Source organism: Ascaphus truei, unplaced genomic scaffold (genome assembly GCF_040206685.1).
Source record: "Ascaphus truei isolate aAscTru1 unplaced genomic scaffold, aAscTru1.hap1 HAP1_SCAFFOLD_286, whole genome shotgun sequence".
Lineage (NCBI taxonomy): Eukaryota > Metazoa > Chordata > Amphibia > Anura > Ascaphidae > Ascaphus > Ascaphus truei.
Window position 1 is genome coordinate 7149 of NW_027455816.1, and position 24179 is coordinate 31327.

General features: G+C 45.8%; 2 protein-coding genes across 2 annotated transcripts in view; one reads left to right on the top strand and one right to left on the bottom strand.

Annotated features, from left to right (window-relative positions):
- Positions 1 to 424: 424 nt before the first annotated feature.
- NDUFB7 (NADH:ubiquinone oxidoreductase subunit B7) lies at positions 425 to 14511 on the top strand. The gene is made up of 2 exons (XM_075583108.1): positions 425 to 621; positions 14343 to 14511. The coding sequence occupies exons 1-2, from the start codon at positions 455 to 457 to the stop codon at positions 14425 to 14427; spliced, it is 252 nt and encodes an 83-aa protein (XP_075439223.1). The 5' UTR covers positions 425 to 454; the 3' UTR covers positions 14428 to 14511.
- A 3314-nt stretch (positions 14512 to 17825) lies between these two features.
- The window catches only part of LOC142483000 (fucolectin-1-like), a 28205-nt gene continuing 21851 nt past the window's right edge, over positions 17826 to 24179 (bottom strand). The window contains exon 4 of the mRNA XM_075583105.1: positions 17826 to 18233. Coding sequence (XP_075439220.1) covers positions 18071 to 18233 — 163 coding nt within the window. The 3' untranslated portion in view covers positions 17826 to 18070. The remainder of the gene's footprint in view (positions 18234 to 24179) is intronic.

Sequence of the window (24179 nt, forward strand, 5' to 3'; positions counted from 1 at the left end):
GGGTGCTGTTACTCCTCTCTCTGCTACTGCTGCTAACGGGGTGCTGTTACTCCTCTCTCTGCTGCTGCTGCTAACGGGGTGCTGTTACTCCTCTCTCTGCTGCTGCTGCTGCTTACGGGGTACTGTTACTCCTCGCTGCTGCTAACGGGGTGCTGTTACTCCTCTGTGCTGCTAACGGGGTGCTGTTACTCCTCTGTGCTGCTAACGGGGTGCTGTTACTCCTCTCTGCTGCTAACGGGGTGCTGTTACTCCTCTCTGCTGCTAACGGGGTGCTGTTACTCCTCTCTGCTGCTAACAGGGTGCTGTTACTCCTCGCTGCTGCTTACGGGGTGCGGTTACTCCTCTCTCTGCTGCTGCTGCTAACGGGGTACTGTTACTCCTCGCTGCTGCTTACGGGGTGCGGTTACTCCTCTCTCTGCTGCTGCAGCTAACGGGGTGCTGTTACTCCTCAGTGATGGTCGCCTCTCAGGAGCAGATGCGTCTGGCGCAGCTTCCCCTTGAGCAGAGAGATTACTGCGCTCACCACCTGATCCAGTTCATGAAGTGTAAGAGAGACATGTGGCCCAACTTCCTGGCGTGTAAGCACGAGAAGCACGAGTGGGACCTGTGTGAGCACCAAGAGTGAGTATACAGTGTCCCGTGAGTGTATACCAAGAGTGCGAGAACACGTGCGCTGTGTGTATACCAAGAGTACAGGAGCATGTGTGTACCAAGAGTTTGAGCGCATGTGCTCTTTGTATACCAAGAGTGTGCAAGCACGTACGCTTTGAGTGTATACCAAGAGTGTGCATGCACGTACGCTTTGTGTGTGTGTATACTGCGAGCAGGTGCGCTGTGTGTATACCAAGAGTGCGATTGCACATACAATGTGTATACTGCAAATGTGAACATGTTCATTGTGTATATACCGCGAGCGCATGCCAGAGCGCCTGCGCTGTGTGTATACCCAGGGTGCCAGGGCGTCTGCATATGTTATCAAGTGTGTGAGCGTTCCTGCGGTGTATGTGTATACGAATTGTGTTAGCGTGTGTATACGAATTGTGTTAGCGTGTGTATACGAATTGTGTTAGCGTGTGTATACGTATTGTGTTAGCGTGTGTATACGTATTGTGTTAGCGTGTGTATACGTATTGTTAGCGTGTGTATACGTATTGTTAGCGTGTGTATACGTATTGTTAGCGTGTGTATACGTATTGTGTTAGCGTGTGTATACGTATTGTGTTAGCGTGTGTATACGTATTGTTAGCGTGTGTATACGTATTGTGTTAGCGTGTGTATACGTATTGTGTTAGCGTGTGTATACGTATTGTGTTAGAGCGCGTGTCCGTGTGTCCGTGTGTCCGTGTGTCCGTGTGTCACGGTAGCCACAGGGTTATAATATACACCAAATCATCTGGGTTGAATTGAATACGAATGTGATATAATAAAGAGATTTTATTCCTTAAAAGCCAGGTGGACACACAATGTTAAACAAATAACAAACGGAATATAGACACAAATAACAAACGGAATATAGACACAAATAACAAACGGAATATAGACACAAATAACAAACGGAATATAGACACAAATAACAAACGGAATATAGACACAAATAGCAAACGGAATATAGACACAAATAACAAACGGAATATAGACACAAATAGCAAACGGAATATAGACACAAATAACAAACGGAATATAGACACAAATAACAAACGGAATATAGACACAAATAACAAACGGAATATAGACACAAATAACAAACGGAATATAGACACAAATAACAAACGGAATATAGACACAAATAACAAACGGAATATAGACACAAATAGCAAACGGAATATAGACACAAATAGCAAACGGAATATAGACACAAATAACAAACGGAATATAGACACAAATAACAAACGGAATATAGACACAAATAACAAACGGAATATAGACACAAATAACAAACGGAATATAGACACAAATAACAAACGGAATATAGACACAAATAACAAACGGAATATAGACACAAATAACAAACGGAATATAGACACAAATAACAAACGGAATATAGACACAAATAGCAAACGGAATATAGACACAAATAGCAAACGGAATATAGACACAAATAGCAAACGGAATATAGACACAAATAACAAACGGAATATAGACACAAATAGCAAACGGAATATAGACACAAATAGCAAACGGAATATAGACACAAATAGCAAACGGAATATAGACACAAATAACAAACGGAATATAGACACAAATAGCAAACGGAATATAGACACAAATAGCAAACGGAATATAGACACAAATAACAAACGGAATATAGACACAAATAACAAACGGAATATAGACACAAATAGCAAACGGAATATAGACACAAATAGCAAACGGAATATAGACACAAATAACAAACGGAATATAGACACAAATAGCAAACGGAATATAGACACAAATAGCAAACGGAATATAGACACAAATAGCAAACGGAATATAGACACAAATAACAAACGGAATATAGACACAAATAGCAAACGGAATATAGACACAAATAACAAACGGAATATAGACACAAATAACAAACGGAATATAGACACAAATAGCAAACGGAATATAGACACAAATAACAAACGGAATATAGACACAAATAGCAAACGGAATATAGACACAAATAGCAAACGGAATATAGACACAAATAACAAACGGAATATAGACACAAATAACAAACGGAATATAGACACAAATAGCAAACGGAATATAGACACAAATAACAAACGGAATATAGACACAAATAACAAACGGAATATAGACACAAATAACAAACGGAATATAGACACAAATAACAAACGGAATATAGACACAAATAACAAACGGAATATAGACACAAATAACAAACGGAATATAGACACAAATAACAAACGGAATATAGACACAAATAACAAACGGAATATAGACACAAATAACAAACGGAATATAGACACAAATAACAAACGGAATATAGACACAAATAACAAACGGAATATAGACACAAATAACAAACGGAATATAGACACAAATAACAAACGGAATATAGACACAAATAACAAACGGAATATAGACACAAATAGCAAACGGAATATAGACACAAATAGCAAACGGAATATAGACACAAATAACAAACGGAATATAGACACAAATAACAAACGGAATATAGACACAAATAACAAACGGAATATAGACACAAATAACAAACGGAATATAGACACAAATAACAAACGGAATATAGACACAAATAACAAACGGAATATAGACACAAATAACAAACGGAATATAGACACAAATAACAAACGGAATATAGACACAAATAGCAAACGGAATATAGACACAAATAGCAAACGGAATATAGACACAAATAGCAAACGGAATATAGACACAAATAGCAAACGGAATATAGACACAAATAGCAAACGGAATATAGACACAAATAGCAAACGGAATATAGACACAAATAGCAAACGGAATATAGACACAAATAACAAACGGAATATAGACACAAATAGCAAACGGAATATAGACACAAATAACAAACGGAATATAGACACAAATAGCAAACGGAATATAGACACAAATAGCAAACGGAATATAGACACAAATAACAAACGGAATATAGACACAAATAGCAAACGGAATATAGACACAAATAACAAACGGAATATAGACACAAATAACAAACGGAATATAGACACAAATAGCAAACGGAATATAGACACAAATAGCAAACGGAATATAGACACAAATAGCAAACGGAATATAGACACAAATAACAAACGGAATATAGACACAAATAACAAACGGAATATAGACACAAATAGCAAACGGAATATAGACACAAATAGCAAACGGAATATAGACACAAATAACAAACGGAATATAGACACAAATAACAAACGGAATATAGACACAAATAACAAACGGAATATAGACACAAATAACAAACGGAATATAGACACAAATAACAAACGGAATATAGACACAAATAACAAACGGAATATAGACACAAATAACAAACGGAATATAGACACAAATAACAAACGGAATATAGACACAAATAACAAACGGAATATAGACACAAATAACAAACGGAATATAGACACAAATAACAAACGGAATATAGACACTTACTTAGGGAGGGGACCATGAAATAACCAGGATTCAGGTTAGCAGTTCATCAGGCATCAGGTATAAGAATGAAGACACGAAAGACAATGGGCATAGAGTTTGCAATCGTTTATATGGGATTTGGGCTCTATCCCTAACATTGGGACTCGGGTATTGGATGACAATTACCTGGGCCCAATTACCTTCTGCCAACTCACGAGGGAAGCAAGATAGTACCTGCCCACAGGGGGTTGGCCTTCCTCTAGTCAGAGAACCATTTCCTTAGCCCCACTCTAAAAAGCTGGCGTCTCAAAGTCTGCCTTTTGGGGAGCTGGACAGGGAAATTCTGACTTTAGGTGTGAATTATGGCACTTAATACAAGTACCCACGTCCTGCTCTTCCCCGCCCTAGAATACTTAATCGGGGTGGGGGAGCCTTTGATCAGGGTATTCCCTGTAGACACACTGTCGCCCCCTGGCCATTCACATACCTCCCAGGCCAGTAACTTTGGCGGGCTTTTCAGTGGGCAGGGATATACATTCTATATTTCACAATCTTTATACCTAAATATAATCCGTTCGGTGGGTCCGAGACGGCTGAAATTTGCCATGTCCTCATGCCGGAGGTGACTTTACATGGTGGCCAAATCTCAGCTTTGTACGACCCACCGAACCGGAGTTACGACTTTCACCTTTAATTCCCCATAGGGAACAATGGGGTTTTCTCCTCCATTGCAGTCAATGGGAAATCAGTGCATTTCACTCTGTCATTGGAGTCAATGGCAGCAACCAGACTTTAAACAGTTTAACCATTCTCCGTTCGGTTAGCCTGAGAGGGCTGGGAATGGCCATGCAGCCATGCCAGAGGGGTGACGACCTGGTGTCCGAATCCCAGTCCTCTGGCCCTCACCGAACCGGAGATAATGGTTTCAGGTTTACACAATTTTACACTTAGTGTTCTTGAAACCTAGCGGCTATTTCCCTCATGGCGGCCAATGGTGGTGACTGTAACTTTACAAATGAAATACTCTCCGTTCGGTTAGTCTGAGAGGGCTGGAAATTGCCATGCAATCATGCCGGAAACATGACTACCCGGTGGCCAAATTCCAGCTCTCCAGCTCTCACAGAACCGGATATAAGAACATCAGGTTCTGAAAATTTTACACTTGGCCATTTTAAAACATTGCGACCCTTTCTCGCGGCCATTGCCCGTCGGACCCTGTTGGGGTCGAGTTAGGGGGTCCCCACGAGCTAGGGGCAAAAATAATTTTATTGCTATCTGCCCCAGAACCGGAGCTACAAACTTTAATTGGTTTTGAACTTGACCACGACCGAGTTCCCACGGCAATTTAGCGATCAAGGCTCTGTTCATTGAAATAGTAGCGGTACTCGGATACTGCGGTTTGGCAGGCAGCCAACACGGTTATAATGTATCACCTCGTTCTTGGAAAGCGGACTCAAGCTATTTCCCACTGAAATGCGTTACGCCATTCATGTCAATGGGGAAGCTCTGCTCATCCTCTCGGGCGCCATCTGCTGGTCTTCCTAGGTATAGGGTCAAAAACCTCACAATCTCCATTAACTTCTATGGATCTCCAAAGGCGACCTATGGGCACTGCCGGCAAATGGTGGGTGAAAAGGCGGGAAGGGGAACAAAGGGCCATAAACATTCAAATACCGTTAACCCTTTCCCTCCCGACCTGATCCCATGTGTGCTTGGTGCAACCATGGTAAAAGTAAAAACACATGTAACTAGAAAAATACATTACAACCAAAGGGGAATACACATTGTACTGAGGCAGGGGAATATAAATACATTTAACCATTTTTATAGTTAACCCCTCGCCTCCCACACGATGGTAGGGGTGGCCAGCTGGGGGGTAACCCCTTCATTACCGGGCTAGCCACCCCCTCTTGTGTCTGTCTGTGTGTCTGTGTGTGCCTGTCACGGGAGACCAGGTATTTACACCTTTTATACCGGGATCATATCACTGAGGAAAACCAAGAAGTAAAACAAATTGCGATGTATTACTTTGAAACAGACGTACACACAGTGGATTACAATATACAGGAGAAAACACACTTACTGGGGGTCTGGGCTACAAACTAACCTTTCCTAGTTGAAATAGCACAGAAAACAAAGTCTTTAGGTTACCGGGAGTCACCTGCAAAAGTCCTGGAACTCAATTCAGCATGAGTTACCAGACGCCACCGCTGTATCTCTGCCGGAGCTGCCAAAACTCCCAGGGCTGTATCTCTGCCGGAGCTGCCAAAACTCCCAGGGCTGTATCTCTGCCGGAGCTGCCAAAACTCCCAGGGCTGTATCTCTGCCGGAGCTGCCAAAACTCCCAGGGCTGTATCTCTGCCGGAGCTGCCAAAACTCCCAGGGCTGTATCTCTGCCGGAGCTGCCAAAACTCCCAGGGCTGTATCTCTGCCGGAGCTGCCAAAACTCCCAGGGCTGTATCTCTGCCGGAGCTGCCAAAACTCCCAGGGCTGCATCTCTGCCGGAGCTGCCAAAACTCTCAGGGCTGTATCTCTGCCGGAGCTGCCAAAACTCCCAGGGCTGTATCTCTGCCGGAGCTGCCAAAACTCCCAGGGCTGTATCTTTGCCGGAGCTGCCAAAACTCCCAGGGCTGTATCTCTGCCGGAGCTGCCAAAACTCCCAGGGCTGTATCTCTGCCGGAGCTGCCAAAACTCCCAGGGCTGTATCTCTGCCGGAGCTGCCAAAACTCCCAGGGCTGTATCTCTGCCGGAGCTGCCAAAACTCCCAGGGCTGTATCTCTGCCGGAGCTGCCAAAACTCCCAGGGCTGTATCTCTGCCGGAGCTGCCAAAACTCCCAGGGCTGTATCTCTGCCGGAGCTGCCAAAACTCCCAGGGCTGTATCTCTGCCGGAGCTGCCAAAACTCCCAGGGCTGCATCTCTGCCGGAGCTGCCAAAACTCCCAGGGCTGCATCTCTGCCGGAGCTGCCAAAACTCCCAGGGCTGCATCTCTGCCGGAGCTGCCAAAACTCCCAGGGCTGCATCTCTGCCGGAGCTGCCAAAACTCCCAGGGCTGCATCTCTGCCGGAGCCGCCAAAACTCCCAGGGCTGTATCTCTGCCGGAGCTGCCAAAACTCCCAGGGCTGTATCTCTGCCGGAGCTGCCAAAACTCCCAGGGCTGTATCTCTGCCGGAGCTGCCAAAACTCCCAGGGCTGTATCTCTGCCGGAGCTGCCAAAACTCCCAGGGCTGCATCTCTGCCGGAGCTGCCAAAACTCCCAGGGCTGCATCTCTGCCGGAGCTGCCAAAACTCCCAGGGCTGTATCTCTGCCGGAGCTGCCAAAACTCCCAGGGCTGTATCTCTGCCGGAGCTGCCAAAACTCCCAGGGTTGCATCTCTGCCGGAGATGCCAAAACTCCCAGGGCTGCATCTCTGCCGGAGCTGCCAAAACTCCCAGGGCTGTATCTCTGCCGGAGCTGCCAAAACTTCCAGGGCTGTATCTCTGCCGGAGCTGCCAAAACTTCCAGGGCTGTATCTCTGCCGGAGCTGCCAAAACTCCCAGGGCTGTATCTCTGCCGGAGCTGCCAAAACTCCCACCGCTGCATCTCTGCCGGAGCTGCCAAAACTCCCAGGGCTGCATCTCTGCCGGAGCTGCCAAAACTCCCAGGGCTGCATCTCTGCCGGAGCTGCCAAAACTCCCAGGGCTGTATCTCTGCCGGAGCTGCCAAAACTCCCAGGGCTGTATCTCTGCCGGAGCTGCCAAAACTCCCAGGGCTGTATCTCTGCCGGAGCTGCCAAAACTCCCAGGGCTGTATCTCTGCCGGAGCTGCCAAAACTCCCAGGGCTGTATCTCTGCCGGAGCTGCCAAAACTCCCAGGGCTGTATCTCTGCCGGAGCTGCCAAAACTCCCAGGGCTGTATCTCTGCCGGAGCTGCCAAAACTCCCAGGGCTGTATCTCTGCCGGAGCTGCCAAAACTCCCAGGGCTGTATCTCTGCCGGAGCTGCCAAAACTCCCACCGCTGTATCTCCTTCCTTTATGGAAACTAGGACTTGGGTTTCATAAAACCCCTCGCAACTTAATATACAGTTGGAGAAACCCCCCAGAACCTCTACACTAATTCTGGGGTACCTGGGCATATACTGGGGAACACTCACTAACTTAGGGAACCCTGACTGTACCCGTGATAAACAAATCCCTATGCCCTCATTTGCCTTTCTGGTCTGTGCTGAAGCAGAGAAACCTGGCGGTGAGTCGCGTAACTGTTTTCAAGGGAGGATCTTGACCGGAGTGATGTCTGTATGTCCCCGGGAATATGTCCTGATTCCCGGATTCATTTTTGGGGTAACCAGTAACTCTGGGCCCCTTCTACCTAGACACAATCCGACAGCACTTTCACCGCAAAGTCCCCCCTGAAACTCACAGCCCGAGAATCCCCCCTGAGACTCTCAGCCTGAGAATCCCCCCTGAAACTCACAGCCTGAGAATCCCCCCTGAAACTCACAGCCTGAGAATCCCCCCTGAAACTCACAGCCCGAGAATCTCCCCTGAAACTCACAGCCTGAGAATCCCCCCTGAAACTCACAGCCTGAGAATCCCCCTGAAACTCACAGCCTGAGAATCCCCCCTGAAACTCACAGCCCGAGAATCTCCCCTGAAACTCACAGCCTGAGAATCCCCCCTGAAACTCACAGCCTGAGAATCCCCCCTGAAACTCACAGCCTGAGAATCCCCCCTGAAACTCACAGCCTGAGAATCCCCCCTGAAACTCACAGCCTGAGAATCCCCCCTGAGACTCACAGCCTGAGAATCCCCCCTGAAACTCACAGCCCGAGAATCCCCCCTGAAACTCACAGCCCGAGAATCCCCCCTGAAACTCACAGCCCGAGAATCTCCCCTGAAACTCACAGCCCGAGAATCCCCCCTGAAACTCACAGCCTGAGAATCCCCCCTGAGACTCACAGCCTGAGAATCCCCCCTGAGACTCAGAGCCTGAGAATCCCCCCTGAAACTCACAGCCTGAGAATCCCCCTGAAACTCACAGCCTGAGAATCCCCCCTGAGACTCACAGCCTGAGAATCCCCCCTGAAACTCACAGCCCCAGAATCCCCCCTGAAACTCACAGCCCGAGAATCTCCCCTGAAACTCACAGCCCGAGAATCTCCCCTGAAACTCACAGCCTGAGAATCCCCCCTGAAACTCACAGCCCGAGAATCCCCCCTGAAACTCACAGCCCGAGAATCCCCCCTGAAACTCACAGCCCGAGAATCCCCCCTGAAACTCACAGCCCGAGAATCCCCCCTGAAACTCACAGCCCGAGAATCCCCCCTGAAACTCACAGCCCGAGAATCCCCCATGAAACTCACAGCCTGAGAATCCCCCCTGAGACTCACAGCCTGAGAATCCCCCCTTGAACTCACAGCCCGAGAATCCCCCCTGAAACTCACAGCCTGAGAATCCCCCCTTGAACTCACAGCCCGAGAATCCCCCCTGAAACTCACAGCCTGAGAATCCCCCCTGAAACTCACAGCCTGAGAATCCCCCCTGAAACTCACAGCCTGAGAATCCCCCCTGAAACTCCCAGCCCGAGAATCCCCCCTGAAACTCACAGCCTGAGAATCCCCCCTTGAACTCACAGCCCGAGAATCCCCCCTGAAACTCACAACCTGAGAATCCCCCCTGAAACTCACAGCCTGAGAATCCCCCCTGAAACTCACAGCCTGAGAATCCCCCCTGAAACTCACAGCCTGAGAATCCCCCCTGAAACTCACAGCCCGAGAATCCCCCCTGAAACTCACAGCCCGAGAATCCCCCCTGAAACTCACAGCCCGAGAATCCCCTCTGAGAATCTCCCCTGAAACTCACAGCCCGAGAATCCCCCCTGAAACTCACAGCCCGAGAATCCCCTCTGAGAATCCCCCCTGAAACTCACAGCCCGAGAATCCCCCCTGAAACTCACAGCCCGAGAATCCCCCCTGAAACTCACAGCCCGAGAATCCCCTCTGAGAATCTCCCCTGAAACTCACAGCCCGAGAATCCCCCCTGAAACTCACAGCCCGAGAATCCCCTCTGAGAATCCCCCCTGAAACTCACAGCCTGAGAATCCCCCCTGAAACTCACAGCCTGAGAATCCCCCCTGAAACTCACAGCCCGAGAATCCCCCCTGAAACTCACAGCCCGAGAATCCCCCCTGAAACTCACAGCCCGAGAATCCCCCCTGAAACTCACAGCCCGAGAATCCCCTCTGAGAATCCCCCCTGAAACTCACAGCCCGAGAATCCCCTCTGAGAATCCCCCCTGAAACTCACAGCCTGAGAATCCCCCCTGAAACTCACAGCCTGAGAATCCCCCCTGAAACTCACAGCCCGAGAATCCCCCCTGAAACTCACAGCCCGAGAATCCCCCCTGAAACTCACAGCCCGAGAATCCCCCCTGAAACTCACAGCCCGAGAATCCCCCCTGAAACTCACAGCCCGAGAATCCCCTCTGAGAATCCCCCCTGAAACTCACAGCCTGAGAATCCCCCCTGAAACTCACAGCCCGAGAATCCCCCCTGAAACTCACAGCCCGAGAATCCCCCCTGAAACTCACAGCCCGAGAATCCCCCCTGAAACTCACAGCCCGAGAATCCCCCCTGAAACTCACAGCCCGAGAATCCCCCCTGAAACTCACAGCCCGAGAATCCCCCCTGAAACTCACAGCCCGAGAATCCCCCCTGAAACTCACAGCCCGAGAATCCCCCCTGAAACTCACAGCCTGAGAATCCCCCTGAAACTCACAGCCAGAGAATCCCCCCTGAAACTCACAGCCCGAGAATCCCCCCTGGTTAGCGCTCCTGGAAAGGTAAAACACACACATACGTTAATGTCATACAATGCATTCATTGCAGGTACAATACGCAGGTTGAAGAGCTGACACTCTAAAACCTGTAACAGGGCTCAGATATAACCAGCCGGGCATAGTACCTTTTATTGGCGGCCTGGTCCACCTTCAGCGTCGCAGTGTGTGCGCTAATTATCGCTCGGGTGCAGGGCCGTTTTAAGACCTAGGCACTTTTATTTCTAGAGGCCTGTGTGCCCGATACTTTTACTCATTGTTATGCTAATTTCATCGTTTGCTTGTTTCTTTCCATACTAGCGATATTTGGCATCGATACTTTTGTTTCGATATTTAAAGGTATCGATACCTCAAAGGCATTTTAAATAAAAATTCGCTGTTTTCTCTTATTTTGTGATTTTTTTTGTTTAGGTATTTTTTCAAGTAAAATTTTGTAGGCCCTAAAAGGTTGGTAGGCCCTAAAAGGTTGGTAGGCCCTAAAAGGTTGGTAGGCCCTAAAAGGTTGGTAGGCCCTAAAAGGTTGGTAGGCCCGGGCACTGTGCCTAGCCGGCCTAATGTATGAAGCGCCCTTCTCCTCCGGTGTGCTCATTTTTATGCACAAGGAACTGGCACCCAGAAAGTGTAATGATCTGCTTTCCAGCAACGATACTACTTCTTGTCCCGTTCTTTTTCCATATATGTAAAGCATGTGACAATGTATTATCCTACATTCTTATTCATCGTTTGTTGCTCCTGTTATAATTCTGTAACAATTGATCGTGTGCCTAACGTAATGGCGGCCTTTTAGTTTAAATCAATTCTCCAATCAGTGTAAGGCCACACTTACAGTGCCGGCAACGCTGACGTCACACTGCGGTCGCTGGAAAAATCAAATTGAAGTGACTTGCAGCGATCGCGACCAAGCCCTACTATAAGCGCACGCGACGGCGTCAATACATTGGTTTTGACGCGACTTTGCCGGAGCTATAAGCGCGGCCTAACTCAGCAGCAGCAGCAATGTATCCTTATATTACTAAGGTAACATTAATGTTACAGTTTACAGCTGTAACTCGTGGGAACATTGCGACAGTTTCCAGTTTGATAATGTCTTGCCAAAGATCTTGCACTGCTTAGCGAAAACCTGCTATAGAAATCAAAGGATGCTTTAAATTGGTAAAAATGGCATTAAGAGGTTAATTAAAAAAGGCTAATACTACAAAACTGATCTATAAAAATAAAACAAATCTATATACAGTATCTCAAATGGAAATATTACTGTGTGCTCATTCACATGTCTTAGTTCTGCAACCCTGCCATTCACCATTATCACCCAGCATACAGTGCTTCCACTGCAGCGAGGGATTCTGGGAAATGACATGCAAATGAGCACACAGTGTTACCTTTTGCTTCAAATCCATTTTGACATGGACCCCTATAAGCTTGCTGCATTGCACAGCTTTTCAGCACAGCCTGGGTTAAGATGCAGAGCCAGTAAAAACCGGCTGACGTCATTAGTCTGCGCGTCGCCTGACACCCGACGATCGTTTCACGCCTCTTGGCGCTTCTTCAAGGGGGGAGGAGTGTTCTAATACTCCTCTGATGTATGTATTTATACACCTCCTGGGGGCGGGATTAGGGGCGTTCTACTAGTAATAGGGAGTCCCTATTGGTTGGTCTCCCGCAGTCTAATTGACTGATTAGGTGGCTGTTAATTATATAGCCGAACAGTCAGCTTAAATATATTTAACAACTAGAAAGACCGTATTGACCCTTTTGGGCGGTCTTACAGCTAGCTGTCATTCCTACACTCATACATAACCTACCTCTCACTCTATGTACCTAATACATAGGCGACGCGCAGAGTAATGACGTCAGCCGGTTTTTGTTTGGGAGCTTGAAGACGGAGCGGGAGGCAATAACCCTGTAGCTGACTGGTTACATCAAGAAGAAGGGTGATATTTAGCGCACTATAGACACGATGCACACTTAAGGAGTACTATATCCCATATTTGAGGAGTATATACTTTATGGGAATATAGATGCATTCTGTGTAGTGACGCATTAGAGACGGTCTTGGGCTTACGTAAGCCAGTTTTGGTGTATGAAGTGAATATAGCTAGGCATACTCAAGCCTATCTTCACACTGCTATTTGTACTATATACAGACTTATACTGATTAGTTCTGTATTTATGCACTTTTAACAACAAATAGGACCGTCGTGATAGTATACTGATTACAGACATTTGTCCTATACTAATACACCCACACCAGGGTTTGCTGACTTGCTCCGTCGCTGCTTTCTTTAGAGAATTGTTTTAAGATAATTTTTATATATAAGCTAAAATTATAAATAGATTTCAATTAGAAGAGTAAATTTATGTATTATTAAATAATTTTTTGTTTTGTGTTTTAACCTTCTGGTAACCCATATGGCTTGAAAATTATTTCTATCCACTCAGAGTTATAATTGAGTTGAGTGCAAACGTATGGGATTTCTTTCCTGATAATGGGGAAAGGCGGGGTTGCAGATCTGTCTAAGACATGTGAATGAGCACACAGTAAAATTCCCATTTGCTGTATGCTTTACGGTTGAGGGTTTTGTCACTTCTTTTTTTACCCGCCATAACATATAGATATATATCTCGTGTTTTTCTGCTTTAAATGAAGCTGGGGGGGCAGGGGGGGGGGGGGGGGCGAGAGGTGTGCATAGTAGAGCTCATGTATGCTGTGACTGTAGCATTGCCCAGTGTCTGGGTTAGTTCAGTGCTAGAGCTGCTGCCCTAGATGGCAGTGTTGTGGGTTCTAATCCCATTGGGTCTTACACTGGTAACCCCTTCATCGCAAGGGTATTTAGACTGATTGGTCTTACGGATATATTTTAGGGTGTGTGATGCATTTAAATATACTTTTGTATAGACATTAGAATATCTCCCAGCGTACCTCAGGTATGTTCCATTTTCAGCACAGGCATCTCTCCCTAACTTGTTTGAGGGGACATATATACTACTGGAGATACTATTAGGTTAGGACATTTTAATTGTGTGTGTCTGTGTCTGTGTGTCTGTGTGTGTCTGTGTGTGTCTGTGTGTCTGTGTGTGTCTGTGTGTGTCTGTGTGTGTCTGTGTGTGTCTGTGTGTGTCTGTGTGTGTCTGTGTGTGTCTGTGTGTGTCTGTGTGTCTGTGTGTCTGTGTGTCTGTGTGTCTGTGTGTCTGTGTGTCTGTGTGTCTGTGTGTCTGTGTGTGTCTCTGTGTGTCTCTGTGTGTCTCTGTGTGTCTCTGTGTGTGTCTGTGTGTGTGTCTATGTGTGTGTCTGTGTCAGGTCAGTAATATGCGTGACTGTGTTCATACAAATTGAGCATTCGCTGCGTATGCGTTTTAATACCCTTTGTCTCCCTTTTTTTTCTGAATGTCCCCATCTTCCCTTTCTCTGCAGTTATGTACAACGGATGAAGCAATATGAACGGGAGCGTCGTCTTCTCGTGAGGCAGAGCCGACAGGAGCAGACGCAGGCGGCCTAACTTCCTAACTTCCCTTTTGCTGCAGGAATTAGAGGTGTGAGTTCTTCCGTTTGCAGACTCTTTACAATAAAGGGATTTCCATGACCCTGCTTTGTGTGACCTTTTTATTACAAGAGTTATTATATATACACTGGTGTTTTCTGCGGCATGTTCCAGAAGTGGCCTGTTCTAGTATCCTTTTACCTACTCAGTAGGGACTGACTGGTAACTCCCCTGGACACTGGCCCCTCAGTGTTACTTTGACCCTGTAAATAGGAGTGGCCGGCAGTCACTGGTCTGTGTGAGCTGCGCCTGCAGGAACTGCGCCTGCAGGAACTGCGCCTGCAGGAACTGCTTCCACATGCACCAACTGTAACGTTATAGGAAATACGATGGAGGGGATCTGTTTCTAAACCTGGTGCTGTGGAGTTTTGCCTTCCTCAGTCAGGTTAGAGACCCGAGAAGACAGATAATATTAATTGCACCGGTAACTACGTCTGGTAACACAAAGTAGGGCAACACCGCATAACCCTGCAAAAACCATATACACCAGCAGTGGTATCATACCATTACGTATCCTGACTGGTACCCTCCTACCTCTCAAATAGGGCACACAAAAGAGTTCACGACAATGGGAGCCCTTTATACACCCCTACCACAGAGATCACAGTCCCAAGGTTTAATAAAGTATCCGGCCGCTCCTCCTCTTACCGTGCACCCCACAACTGGAACAACCTACCTGAAACTCTCACCACCACTTTCAGTATAAGTCATTTCAAGACTTCAGCCATCTCATATTTTAGTCTCGTCTGTAAATGTTACTGACAACTAGCTACTCTAAATAAAACCCCTTAGAGCAGGCCTTCACAACATACGGCCCGCGGGCCGCATGCAGCCCACATGGCCTCTCTGTGCGGCCCGCGATGACTCCGGCCGGGCGCCAGTTAATTAAATAAATAAAAAAGTTTAAAAAAATGGCGGCGATTCATCCCCCCCCCCCTCCACCACTACTCCCCCCCCCCCCCCCCTCCTCCACCCCTCCCCGCCCCCGGGTTTTGCGGTGCGCGGGGGCAGCAGCAGCATGAGGAGGATGCCGTATTTTTTTTTTGTGTGTGTGTAAAACGAGCTGGGGGGGGTGGGTGTGAAAGACGGGCTGGGGGGGGGTGGGTGTGAAAAACGGGCTGGGGGGGTGGGTGTGAAAAATGGGCTGGTGCAGAGGTGAGGGGTGGGCTGCTGGCATGTGAGGTGCAGGGGGGGAAGTGATGTGAGGTGCAGGGGGGGAGAGTGTGTCATATTGAGGGGAGGGGGAGAGTGTGTCATATTGAGGGGAGGGGGAGAGTGTCATATTGAGGGGAGGGGGAGAATGTGTCATATTGAGGGGAGGAGGAGAGTGTCATATTGAGGGGAGGGGGAGAGTGTCATATTGAGGGGAGGGGGAGAGTGTGTCATATTGAGGGGAGGGGAGAGTGTCATATTGAGGAGAGGGGGAGAGAGTGTCATATTGAGAGGGGGAGAGAGTGTCATATTGAGGAGAGGGGGAGAGAGTGTCATATTGAGGGGAGGGGGAGAGAGTGTCATAATGAGGGGAGGGGGAGAGAGTGTCATATTGAGGGGAGAGAGAGTGTCATATTGAGGGGAGGGGGGGAGAGTCATATTGAGAGGAGGGGTGTGATTTAGGGGAGGGGGAGAGGGTGTTATATTGAGGGAAGAGAGACATGTGGGGGATGCTGACATGGGATGGGCTGGGGGATGTGGAGGGGGTATTGTGTGTTTGATGTGGAGGGGGGTATTGTGTGGGTGAGGGAGAGATGGGGGTATGAGAGATAGATGGGGAGTATCGTAAAGGTTGATAGTGAGGGGTTCTGGGGGAGATATGAGGATGATGATGAGAGGTGCTGGAGGAGAGATGATGATGATGATGATGATGATGATTTAACCTGTGCGGCCCAAATTTTTTTTCCTTGGAGCAGTTCGGCCCTTCTCACTTTACGAGTTGGGCAGGCCTGATATACACACACACTCACACACACTCACACACACACACACACACACCGTGTCACACACACAGGCCTGCCTTAGAGCATTGGTGTGTAACTGGTGGCCCGAGGCGGCTTCACCAGTTGCCCTCAGCACCTCTCCCCCCAAGCTGCCTGCTCTCCCTCTCTCCCCCAACCCTCCCCCCCCCCCAGTGCATAAGGGAGTGGAGATGTTTCTGGTGTGTGCTTCTTCCCACTCCCTGCGCTGCCTTATGACCACTGGTCCCCTTCCGGCTCCTCTGAATGTACTCGCATTACCACAACTCTTTGTCTGTACTTTAACCAATGTCTCATCCATTCTACAACCTAAGAATCCAATACTGAGTAAGACAACTTGTTTATCAGTCTCCTACGTGGAACTGTCAGAGGCCTTACTAAAATCTAGGTAACTATATCTACTGTTTCACCCTGGCCATAGTCACCCAATTACAATATGCAATCACATTTAGCCATGATCTTGGCTGCCTGGGATCTTTAGATATGCAACAAGTCCTTCTTCTTTCAGCAGCTTTTCCATTCATTTCACCACTGCAGAGGTTGGACTCACTGGCCTATACTGCAGTTACCAGCCTTCTCCCTAATTCCACCTTTCTGAAATTGGACTATATTGGGGTTATTTAGGGTTTCACCATTGACTGTTGTCTGAAAGCTGCAGTTCAGTCTTTTTTTTATTTATTTATTTTTTTACTTCAATAGTTTTATGTGGGCAATCTCTAATTACCTAAAGAACTGTATAGCTGCAGGTCAATTCGTTCTCCATGTATTGATACTGTAGGTCGAAATTTGGTGACATAATTAGTGAAGGGATCTGTTTATATTCTGCTTGTCTGTCAGTGGAAGCTCATGAATATTCATGAGCATTCCTGCACTGACATGCTAGAGGGAGGGCAGGGCTGACAAAGGGGTGTGCCAGGGCTTGTGACAGGACATGAAGGGGCAGTGCCTTAGCAAATGGCTGTTAAAATAGAATACAAGAAAATTGGTCTTTCAAAGTTGTTTTTTTAAAAACAGAAAATGCTAAAAGTATTTTTTCTTACTACAGAACTGATTTATTAAAAAAAAAACACACATGCAGGATATTGACTGAACTGCAGCTTTAACCTCCTGCAATTATAAAGTACATGTAATGATTTAAAGTGCTGTAGAAAGTTTGCTAAATATATCTGTTAATGTGGTTCTTGTCTGCATACTGATGTAACCCGCTATTGACTGGTAAGTCACACTTGTTGTTCTGCCGCACTTCTGTGTTCCTGACTATTCTTTGTGCTGTACTTTGGTAAACTCAGTCAAGACACCAGCTATAGCATCAGGTACCAGTTGAGTGCTCTGCCAAAGGAAAGGAAAGGGATTTTTGGGGTCACAGAAAGAATGCAAGAAGCTTGATTAATGTTAAGAAGAATGTTTATTACATGATGCAATGTTTGAGTTAGCAAGGTGCCTTCAGCAGGGTTATATTTCGCTGCATTAAAAAAATGAACAATTGCTGAGAATTTGCTGCAAAGATACATTTAGCAAGTGCCTAATCATTTCACTGAAAGGTTTATCCTCACAAGCTGCTTCCTGCTGGTCAATGTATCTTCAGTGTGAGGCCATCAGCGGGCTGAAGGGCTGATATGGGGAGCTTCATGCTACCAGCAAGCCTTTTTCTTTCCCTCAGTATAAACCTCCACCTCACACAGATTCAGTAATTCATCACGGCCGGGAATGACCACACTCACGTACCGACCCTCCATCCCTTCACAACAGAATGTGGTGACCAGACCCGGCTCCACCTCTGAGACGGTGCCACATCTGTGAACAGGGAAGAATGGCTGTGAGTAGCCTAAACTACAAAGAAAACACAAGGTGCAAATGCACAGAGACATCTCACGTCCACCACATAAGCAATATCCACCCACATACACAATCCATGTAATAGCCACCCACATACATAACCCAGGTAATATCCACCCACATACACAATCCATGTAATAGCCACCCACATACATAACCCAGGTAATATCCACCCACATAACCCATGTAATATCCACCCACATACATAACCCATGTAATATCCACCCACATACATAACCCAGGTAATATCCACCCACATACATAACCCAGGTAATATCCACCCACATACATAACCCAGGTAATATCCACCCACATAACCCAGGTAATATCCACCCACATACATAACCCAGATAATATCTACCCACATACATAACCCAGGTAATATCCACCCACATACACAATCCATGTAATATCCACCCACATACATAACCCAGGTAATATCCACCCACATACACAATCCATGTAATATCCACCCACATACACAATCCATGTAATATCCACCCACATACACAATCCATGTAATATCCACCCACATACACAATCCATGTAATATCCACCCACATACACAATCCATGTAATATCCACCCACATACACAATCCATGTAATATCCACCCACATACATAACCCAGGTAATATCCACCCACATACATAACCCAGATAATATCCACCCACATACATAACCCATGTAATATCCACCCACATACATAACCCATGTAATATCCACCCACATACATAACCCAGGTAATATCCACCCACATACATAACCCAGGTAATATCCACCCACATACATAACCCAGGTAATATCCACCCACATACACAATCCATGTAATAGCCACCCACATACATAACCCAGGTAATATCCACCCACATAACCCATGTAATATCCACCCACATACATAACCCAGGTAATATCCACCCACATAACCCAGGTAATATCCACCCACATACATAACCCAGGTAATATCCACCCACATACATAACCCAGGTAATATCCACCCACATAACCCAGGTAATATCCACCCACATACATAACCCAGATAATATCTACCCACATACATAACCCAGGTAATATCCACCCACATACATAACCCAGGTAATATCCACCCACATACATAACCCAGGTAATATCCACCCACATACATAACCCAGATAATATCTACCCACATACACAACCCAGGTAATATCCACCCACATACACAATCCATGTAATATCCACCCACATACACAATCCATGTAATATCCACCCACATACACAATCCATGTAATATCCACCCACATACACAATCCATGTAATATCCACCCACATACATAACCCAGGTAATATCCACCCACATACATAACCCAGGTAATATCCACCCACATACATAACCCAGATAATATCCACCCACATACATAACCCAGGTAATATCCACCCACATACATAACCCAGGTAATATCCACCCACATAACCCATGTAATATCCACCCACATACATAACCCAGGTAATATCCACCCACATACATAACCCAGGTAATATCCACCCACATACATAACCCAGATAATATCCACCCACATACATAACCCATGTAATATCCACCCACATACATAACCCATGTAATATCCACCCACATACATAACCCAGGTAATATCCACCCACATACATAACCCAGGTAATATCCACCCACATACATAACCCAGGTAATATCCACCCACATACATAACCCAGATAATATCCACCCACATACATAACCCAGGTAATATCCACCCACATACACAATCCATGTAATATCCACCCACATACACAATCCATGTAATATCCACCCACATACACAACCCAGGTAATATCCACCCACATACATAACCCAGGTAATATCCACCCACATACATAACCCAGATAATATCCACCCACATACATAACCCAGGTAATATCCACCCACATAACCCATGTAATATCCACCCACATACATAACCCAGGTAATATCCACCCACATACATAACCCAGGTAATATCCACCCACATACATAACCCAGGTAATATCCACCCACATACATAACCCAGGTAATATCTACCCACATAACCCAGGTAATATCCACCCACATACATAACCCAGGTAATATCCACCCACATACATAACCCAGGTAATATCCACCCACATACATAACCCAGGTAATATCCACCCACATACATAACCCAGGTAATATCCACCCACATACATAACCCAGATAATATCCACCCACATACATAACCCATGTAATATCCACCCACATACATAACCCAGGTAATATCCACCCACATACATAACCCAGGTAATATCCACCCACATACATAACCCAGGTAATATCCACCCACATACATAACCCAGGTAATATCCACCCTCATACATAACCCAGGTAATATCCACATACATAACCCAGGTAATATCCACCCACATACATAACCCAGGTAATATCCACCCACATACATAACCCAGATAATATCCACCCACATACATAACCCATGTAATATCCACCCACATACATAACCCATGTATTATCCACCCACATACATAACCCATGTATTATCCACCCACATACATAACCCAGGTAATATCCACCCACATACATAACCCAGGTAATATCCACCCACATACATAACCCAGGTAATATCCACCCACATACATAACCCAGGTAATATCCACCCACATACATAACCCAGATAATATCTACCCACATACATAACCCAGGTAATATCCACCCACATACACAATCCATGTAATATCCACCCACATACACAATCCATGTAATATCCACCCACATACACAATCCATGTAATATCCACCCACATACACAATCCATGTATTATCCACCCACATACATAACCCAGGTAATATCCACCCACATACATAACCCAGGTAATATCCACCCACATACATAACCCAGGTAATATCCACCCACATACATAACCCAGATAATATCCACCCACATACATAACCCAGGTAATATCCACCCACATACATAACCCAGGTAATATCCACCCACATAACCCATGTAATATCCACCCACATACATAACCCAGGTAATATCCACCCACATACATAACCCAGGTAATATCCACCCACATACATAACCCAGGTAATATCCACCCACATACATAACCCAGGTAATATCTACCCACATAACCCAGGTAATATCCACCCACATACATAACCCAGGTAATATCCACCCACATACATAACCCAGGTAATATCCACCCACATACATAACCCAGATAATATCCACCCACATACATAACCCATGTAATATCCACCCACATACATAACCCAGGTAATATCCACCCACATACATAACCCAGGTAATATCCACCCACATACATAACCCAGGTAATATCCACCCACATACATAACCCAGGTAATATCCACCCTCATACATAACCCAGGTAATATCCACATACATAACCCAGGTAATATCCACCCACATACATAACCCAGGTAATATCCACCCACATACATAACCCAGATAATATCCACCCACATACATAACCCAGGTAATATCCACCCACATACATAACCCAGGTAATATCCACCCACATACATAACCCAGGTAATATCCACCCACATACATAACCCAGGTAATATCCACCCACTTACATAACCCAGGTAATATCCACCCACATACATAACCCAGGTAATATCCACCCTCATACATAACCCAGGTAATATCCACATACATAACCCAGGTAATATCCACCCACATACATAACCCAGGTAATATCCACCCACATACATAACCCAGGTAATATCCACCCACATACATAACCCAGGTAATATCCACCCACATACATAACCCAGGTAATATCCACCCACATACATAACCCAGATAATATCTACCCACATACATAACCCAGGTAATATCCACCCACATACACAATCCATGTAATATCCACCCACATACACAATCCATGTAATATCCACCCACATACACAATCCATGTAATATCCACCCACATACACAATCCATGTAATATCCACCCACATACATAACCCAGGTAATATCTTCCCACCACATAACCCAGGTAATATCCACATACATAACCCAGGTAATATCCACCCACATACATAACCCAGGTAATATCCACCCACATACATAACCCAGGTAATATCCACCCACATAACCCAGGTAATATCCACCCACATACATAACCGAGATAATATCTACCCACATAACCCAGGTAATATCCACCCACATAAATAACCCAGGTAATATCCACCCACATACATAACCCAGGTAATATCCACCCACATACATAACCCAAGAAATATCCACCCACATACATAACCCAAGTAATATACACCCACATACATAACCCAGGTAATATCTACCCACATACTTAACCCAGGTAATATCCACCCACACAACCCATGTAATATCCACCCACATACATAACCCAGGTAATATCCACCCACATACATAACCCAGGTAATATCCACCCACACAACCCATGTAATATCCACCCACATACATAACCCAGGTAATATCTACCCACATACTTAACCCAGGTAATATCCACCCACACAACCCAGGTAATATCCACCCACATACATAACCCAGGTAATATCCACCCACATACATAACCCAGGTAATATCTTCCCACCCACATAACCCATGTAATATCCACCCACATACATAACCCAGGTAATATCCACCCACACAACCCAGGTAATATCCACCCACATACATAACCCAGGTAATATCCACCCACATACATAACCCAGGTAATATCCACCCACATACATAACCCAGGTAATATCTTCCCACCCACATAACCCATGTAATATCCACCCACATACATAACCCAGGTAATATCCACCCACACAACCCAGGTAATATCTTCCCACCCAGGTAATATCCACCCACATACATAACCCAGGTAATATCCACCCACATACATAACCCAGGTAATATCCACCCTCATACATAACCCAGGTAATATCCACATACATAACCCAGGTAATATCCACCCACATACATAACCCAGGTAATATCCACCCACATACATAACCCAGGTAATATCCACCCACATAACCCAGGTAATATCCACCCACATACATAACCCAGATAATATCTACCCACATACATAACCCAGGTAATATCCACCCACATACATAACCCAGGTAATATCCACCCACATACATAACCCAGGTAATATCCACCCACATACATAACCCAGATAATATCTACCCACATACACAACCCAGGTAATATCCACCCACATACACAATCCATGTAATATCCACCCACATACACAATCCATGTAATATCCACCCACATACACAATCCATGTAATATCCACCCACATACACAATCCATGTAATATCCACCCACATACATAACCCAGGTAATATCCACCCACATACATAACCCAGGTAATATCCACCCACATACATAACCCAGATAATATCCACCCACATACATAACCCAGGTAATATCCACCCACATACATAACCCAGGTAATATCCACCCACATAACCCATGTAATATCCACCCACATACATAACCCAGGTAATATCCACCCACATACATAACCCAGGTAATATCCACCCACATACATAACCCAGATAATATCCACCCACATACATAACCCATGTAATATCCACCCACATACATAACCCATGTAATATCCACCCACATACATAACCCAGGTAATATCCACCCACATACATAACCCAGGTAATATCCACCCACATACATAACCCAGGTAATATCCACCCACATACATAACCCAGATAATATCCACCCACATACATAACCCAGGTAATATCCACCCACATACACAATCCATGTAATATCCACCCACATACACAATCCATGTAATATCCACCCACATACACAACCCAGGTAATATCCACCCACATACATAACCCAGGTAATATCCACCCACATACATAAC

Excerpts from the sequence above, each read along its gene's own strand:
- NDUFB7 (XM_075583108.1), top strand. The coding sequence starts at position 455 with ATGGTCGCCTCTCAGGAGCAGATGCGTCTGGCGCAGCTTCCCCTTGAG. Across the intron at positions 622-14,342 it reads GACCTGTGTGAGCACCAAGA|TTATGTACAACGGATGAAGC; the intron begins GTGAGTATACAG and ends CTTTCTCTGCAG.